This window comes from Agrilus planipennis, unplaced genomic scaffold, assembly GCF_000699045.2.
Source record: "Agrilus planipennis isolate EAB-ADULT unplaced genomic scaffold, Apla_2.0 scaffold175, whole genome shotgun sequence".
NCBI lineage: Eukaryota > Metazoa > Arthropoda > Insecta > Coleoptera > Buprestidae > Agrilus > Agrilus planipennis.
In genome coordinates, this window is record NW_020442426.1 from 451,457 (window position 1) to 458,427 (window position 6,971).

Below are 6,971 nucleotides of genomic sequence, written 5' to 3' on the forward strand. Positions count from 1 at the left end.
TTACGAGTTGGGATGTACTATATATTTTGTGACTTAAAAAAAATAATGTTAATACCATTAACTTACTATCACATACTCAGTCAATATCTGCTATAGTAATATAGGCAAAATATTTCCCCGTTCGGCACTAATTACTTATTTACGTTCGCGTTAATGGATGATTAACCAAAAATACTAAATGCTTTTAGCGTATTCATGTTTAGTGTTACCATATACTTTTTTTTTTGTTACTTGATTACTGAACATTCGCCGGTTCAACTTTTATAATAAAAATAGGCCAACAAGCCGCCGCCGAGTGCGGACACAATGCCGACAATAACAAATGGCTTGAATAGAGACCTCTTGAGTCGCGTCCACTGTTCGTTGGCCTGCTGCCGTCTCTTCATTTCGCGCACCTTCGCTGCCAACGTCTCTTTGCGCTCTGCCCTCTGACGATGCCTCAGTTCTGCTTCTGGTGATATACTACAAAACAAAAATATAAACTAAGAAATTTAAATAATTGGAATTTCACATCTTAAAATGCATCTTTTAGCATAAATTAATAACTTTCCTATAATACATAGATTTGTTGTATCTAAAGCTGGTTTAATTACAATTTGTAATTTGCAGTTACAGCGAAGTAATACTTTATCCTACAAACTTTATAGACCTGAAAAAAGCTTCGGAATCCCAATTTTTAATTGCCAAAGTACCTGTTAAACTATCTAGTTTTAAAGTTATCTCTAAAAAATATTGAAAAAGGGGGAAAAACGGTTTTTAAATTTTGAGCGTGTTCTGGTCTGAAAATGGTAATTCTAACACCAGCATTCTGAAATATGGAAAAAAATTCACAACAAAAACGTTACTAACAAGCTAGCCAACATAAATTTCATTGAAAAATTCAAATATTTTTCCTGGGTTCAGTTTTTAGCCAAAAAATCTAAAAAAAGTCGTTTTTTTTTTCATTTTTTTTTTTATCAATCAGCTTTTAAACATGTCTTTTACGATAGGATCGTCCTATTACCACCTAGGAGGCAGAAAATTTGACAAAAGAGGTTTTGAAATACGTCCTTTTGAATAATTTAAAAATAAAAATCCAGGCTGGGGAAATTTCAACCCTCTTAGCCTCTGTTAGTATTGTTGCAGATGATAACCACGACAGTAACAAATGTAATGAACAGTGCAACTTCCTCATTTTCCACAACTTTAAAAATCAGGAATTATCGTTTGATTTGTACATTAGAAGTAGGCTTTCTAATTATAACTTATACAAAATATAACAATAACAGAAACAAACTTACTTTCCAGTGACACAATTGTTTTCTGTCTTTTCTTCGGTAAGACTATTAGTTTCTTCTTCGTCTTCGTCTTCTTCTTCTTCTTCAACTTCATCAGCTTCACTACTTTCGCCTTCATCCCCAGGAGTGACAGTAGGTAATGGTCGTAAAGGTGGAGATTGATTCTATAAAATATAAAACATGAAAATAAAAACCCATTATTAAAGTAACAATTATAAAAATTATATTCCGCACTGTCCATGCCGGTGACAATAGATAAAAAATTCATGAATAGAAACCGGCCCATCTTAGCTTGTCAGCGTGACAAGCAACCACTCAAACCATCGAAATTGTTGGGTTTTTTATGTATGAATGTTTCTTTGTTCTTTAATTTTTTTTTTAATTCAGAAATCTTCCTTGGGGTTGTACAACAAAGTTTCATTGTAATCGGATAAATGTTTTAGTGATATATACACAACAAAAAAAAAAAATAAACCAAAAGCACTCGTTTTTATGTATACGAGTATATTCTAAAATAGAAGTCGCTGTAAAAGAAAAATTTTTTCAATAAATTTCCTAAGCACGCAATATACGAATACTACAATTACTTTTTAATTTTCTACATAAATGGTGACCTCTAAATTGATAAACTGAAAATAAGTAAAAATTTTTTTTTTTCGAACTTACATTCACTTTATCATTTTCTTCATAGGCAAAATCAGTTAAAGAAGTGCTGTTAGGTATTGTCGGCAAAGGTCTATCGACTGGAAAGTCGTCATAGACTCTGTTTAAACTGTCTAATCTTGGCGGAGGCAAAGGCGGAGGCTCGTCTTCTTCCGAACTTGACTCGTATAAATCATTGTCATTAACTACCACCACGTCTGAATTCGAATTCTATAAAAAAAGACAATAAAAATTAAACAAGTAAATAATAGACTTAAACAAACAAAAACACTGTATAACCGTTTAAAACCGAAAACACCATTCAAAATAGTGTTATGTTTACATTATTATATTGCACCTTTTGGGTTCTAAACTAAACGAAACAAAATTATACTGTAAGATAAAGAGATTAGACCTAAAATACTTATTCCCAAAATTAAATTTAAAAAAATGTTTAGCTATCAAACACAAATTGTTTACACTAAGAAAATGTTTTCTTGTAAATATTCAACATGTTTTACAAAAAATACACCAAACAATTTTATATTATATTTATACCATCTACTTTATTATATAACATTGAAATAAATATTTTAAAATTTAGTCAATAAAATGTAGCAGTCTCATTCAAAGTCACTTACGTTTGCCATTCTTCTGATTTTCTCTAAACCTCTATCAGAAAAATAAAATTCTTATCAACCGTTAATAAAAACAAAAAAAATCTTTAATACCTCTTTATCAGAAGTGTTGGGTTGTGACAAGTGCTTTATTCCCTCTATGATGGCTTGATAGGAAAATTTCAATTGTTCAGGAGTTTGAATTAAACCCATTCTATATCTGCGCATTTCTAGCAGGACTTCTTTAACGTCCACCGAATTTAACCCGTATTTTTCAATCTGAAATTATTTTGAAAACAAATTATGCAATTAATAATTTAAAATCGACAATTTTCTTAGACCACAAATCCTTAAATGTATATTATAACCCAACAACTTATATAGCCAAAATAAATAAATGACCACATCTAATTAACACCTTCTCACTGAAGTGAAATAATCAATATTAAGAAGTATTAAGAAGCTAGAAAAATTTAAGTTAAGTTGCCTGAATGATTGATTAAGTATTTAATTGCAACACCATAGGTATAGTTTCATTTATACTGCTACATGAATCACTTCAAACAAAATATTGTCCTTTTAATTTAATTTAAGTATGGCACGATAAGAGTGGAATATAAAAATATATTTTTATCCTCGCCATATCACATTTTAAACTTTTCGTCGGGCATAATATACTGACAAAAACTTATGTTCGGCATGTATATAAATGAAAATGTACCTTTCTTTAAATGCATCTGAAGAAAACAAAAAAGGAAGTTAATGAAGCTTGAAAAATAACATTTGAATAACCCTTGAATATGTTTATCACCTTGTGGATGTTAAGCAACAAAAAATAACAATCATTGTAGTTGGATACAAGGTAAACATTAGATTATTAAATTTAAAATTGAAATTTAAGCATACTTACAAGAACTAAACAAGAATCAACAAGGCAAAATGTTCCAGAGCGTCCTATTCCAGCAGAACAATGTACTACAGCAGGGCCAACATCAGGTTGAAGGGCACCTTCTGCTCTCACCTTATATAAAAATTCTAAAAATGCTACAGGAGAATTGGGTACTCCAAAATCTGGCCAAGTAGTATAATGAAATTGCAAAACCTCCTTAGAATTTCCACTTTCTACATCCACAAGTTTTAACACTCTTTTCATGTAGTAGGAATGGTCTTGATGTTCTAGGTATTCAAGTGATAGACCAACATCATCAAATATCATCTTGTATTCAGGCCCCACTTTCTTTGGCCAATACTGACTGCATTTTTCTTGTTTCTTTTCAACTAATTTGTTGAGCATAAGAACAGCTTTGGTGTTTTGTTCCCATACCATCAACCAAAAGTGAGAAATGGTATGTGGCAATGGACCTTGAGTTAATATATACTGCCTATTAGCTTTTTCAACTTTAACTAAATTAGCATTGATGTAATCAGATGAACCCTTTTGCAAGACTATTCTAGTGTGATCAAAAGGACTCACATCACGATATCTGTTCAGAACTTTGTTTTGAGGTTTAATTGCCTCTGAGAAACTGTTACCAAATTTTGCACTTTCTGTCCGAATTTGCTAAAAAAAACATACAAGTAAAATACATGAATAAAGGTTGAGGTTAAGACAATGTGACACTATTTTTTGATGAAAATTTTTACTGGAAAGTGTATAATAATTGATGATATCATCAAGTAAATTATAAAATATTTACCTGGTATAAAAGGGGCCATCCATTTTTCGAGCTGAGCTCCAAATATTCTGTCTCGATATTGTTGCCTGTTGTCATCTTAACAGTTTTTGCCGTTCTGTACGTAGAGGGAACAATAAATTGTTTATTGGTACGGATGTATTTTCTTCATACTCATAAACCCTGTTATACTGATTGACATTGCAATGAAAACATTAAAACCATTCTTTCTGAAACTTACAAATTAATAATTTAGAAATTATTTACAATAATATTAAACAAAGACAACTGAAGGCAACTACCAATTTTAACACCATCAGCCTGACCATCAGTGCCTATTTCCGCGTATCGGTTTAATTTAAATAGTGACTACTGATACGACAGCGGTAACATTTGTTCCTTTTTTAAATGACGTAGATAGCATTGTAGCACGTAATATTTTGCTTTCGTAATACAATGTGCAGGCAGAAATTATCATTAAATTACATTCAGCGGCGTTTTAACCATATAATTTTTTTGCAAATTAATTACGTATTTTCAATGCTTAGCTGTTAAAGTTTACAATAATTTATTTCTCGTTTCTTTCTTGCGAATCTGCCCAGTCAGGTTCGTGATTTACTATGCGGTACGCGCACATAATAGATTGCAAAATNGGCAGGTTCGAGTCGCTTTAAATAAAAGAAATTCTGTGCTCGCGAACGATTAATTTACAAAATATTATTAAAAATCTATATTTAAAGCACAGCTCTGTACGGGTACGAAACGTGGACAGTGTGCGTGTTATAGGTAGATAATAAAAAGCCCGTCGATAGAAAAGTTTAGAAATAAGAAGGAATTGAATAAAACCGAAAAACAGAGTACATCAATACTAACCATTGTTACATATAATAATTGGACCAAAACCTAACCACGCCTCGACTGTATCAGACGCTATATTTGAGCCTTCAATTTTCCGGTTACTTCATATCACCGTAACCATATTGAAACAAGTGATGGCGTAAATAATGATTAGGAACTACATGCTGCGTCATAACAAACAAGGTTAAGGCTGGGTTTGGTTGTAAATTAAAAATATATACAAAGTTACATAACTACATAGTGGAATGACCGTTTTGGTTGCAAGTTTGTTTAGGCTCAAGAGTTCTGATTTTGGATATATCAAGATCATTGAATACATTATAGAATAGAATAGTAATATAAGATCACACCTTTGCACGTACCTAGAAATTTTGACTAGTGTTTTGCTTAAAATTTGAGACCGCAGAACTTATCCTCGACTAACCTAAATGTATCATAGTCCAAACTCTTCAAAAAAAACTTGACGTGTCAGTCGCCTAGCTGGGTTTTAGGCCTGCAATAGAAAGAAAACTACCATATACAAACAATTGCTAATATATTAAAGGTATTTATTCATGATTTATATAAAAGTATGAGAAACATGAAAATTATCAGTAGGTATGGTACGATTTGACGATTGTCCTTTAATTTTTTTTACTATATAAAATAAAAAAAAAAGGAACGGAAAAACAGAAAGCGTTAGAAAGTGATCTTACCGTACAATAGGCACTTAAAAACCTTAATAATGGGAATGTAAATGTTTAATAAACACAAAAAATAATGGCATATCGCGTCATATCATTAGATATAGTTTAGTATACACAAGGTCTAGTCCGATTTTCTATTATACAAGCATAGAAAATCCTGTGGTACTAACTAACAAAAATAAATATTCCAGATTTACAACAAAAAGTTAACAGAAACAATACAATTAATTAATTGAAATGTATGTAACAAATTAATTAATTTTGTATATTGTTTTAATTTGAGTAATTTAAAAATATCCCGCTACTGTATTCAATAAGCTTTAGGAAATTTTTATAAAACAGCTGAAATAAACGGTTAACTTTATGTAATAAATCCTTCGCAAAAGCATATTGATGGTTTCTGGGATATACGTATATGTATAGGTGTATACCACCTATGTGATGACATTAAACTTACACATATAAATATATATGTATATAAAACCTGCTGCTATAAAGACGCAGTAATTAAGATATCTTTATCTACATTTTCCTACACATAGAGCTTATAAGTCAAATTATTCATTTTGTTTTTTTTTTTTGTAATATCAACCCTGATAAAAAACAGATTGCCACATTTTTAGAAACGCATCACTTGAAAAAATTACCTTGCAATTAAAACATAACTATCACACATAATAATTCTTTTCTTTTAAGGATCGAATAAATAAGAGTGGCAATCATTTTCAGTCTTTTAAGAACTACTCCATTAACTGCGTACCTTTCTTATTCTCGTTTCATCCTGCAACCGTTGTTTAAATAAACGGAAGAAAAAAAAAACAAAACATATAATACTTATTTAAATAACAGTTCTAAACGATGACATTCGAAGATATATATACGTACGTCATTTCATATATAAAATAAATTTTCCTAATTGATATGCTAATCTTCACTAAAAAAACTTCGTTGGATTCTAACGAATTATTTTTTCATAAAAAAATTACAAAAATCACCACTGGATTAAAACAAAATCTGTAATCATCCATTATCTACATACACTGAAACTATGGTTAAATTTGAAAATATTTACGTAACTTTTTTTTTAATAATCTAATATTCCGTTATTTTTGGGGACAGCGCATTTAAATATTAGGAACTTGTTAGTTCTATATCAACCATTTTTTTAAATAAATTTTTATCGAATAGTAAATCACAATACTAGCCTTTAAGGGTAAT

The 6,971-nt window shown here is 30.5% G+C and overlaps 1 protein-coding gene and 1 long non-coding RNA gene across 4 annotated transcripts in view; both read right to left on the minus strand.

The window, feature by feature from the left end:
• The window catches only part of LOC108736503 (tyrosine-protein phosphatase non-receptor type 2), an 8,646-nt gene extending 4,049 nt beyond the window's left edge, over positions 1-4,597 (minus strand). Inside the window, exons 1-7 of one of the 3 annotated variants that reach the window (XM_025980219.1) lie at positions 4,512-4,597; positions 4,234-4,439; positions 3,447-4,097; positions 2,651-2,815; positions 1,944-2,150; positions 1,281-1,441; positions 197-462 (exon numbers count right to left, since the gene is read on the minus strand). In XM_025980219.1, the coding sequence (XP_025836004.1) occupies positions 255-462; positions 1,281-1,441; positions 1,944-2,150; positions 2,651-2,815; positions 3,447-4,097; positions 4,234-4,308 (1,467 nt within the window). In that variant the 5' untranslated portion in view covers positions 4,309-4,439; positions 4,512-4,597 and the 3' untranslated portion in view covers positions 197-254. Of the gene's footprint in view, positions 1-196; positions 463-1,280; positions 1,442-1,943; positions 2,151-2,650; positions 2,816-3,446; positions 4,098-4,233 lie in introns of those variants that run through there. The other 2 variants (XM_025980220.1, XM_025980221.1) reach the window with 2 other exon arrangements.
• The window catches only part of LOC112906308, an 11,158-nt gene extending 4,200 nt beyond the window's left edge, over positions 1-6,958 (minus strand). Inside the window, exon 1 of the long non-coding RNA XR_003232253.1 lies at positions 5,113-6,958. This is a non-coding gene — a long non-coding RNA (uncharacterized LOC112906308). The remainder of the gene's footprint in view (positions 1-5,112) is intronic.
• Positions 6,959-6,971: the final 13 nt, after the last annotated feature.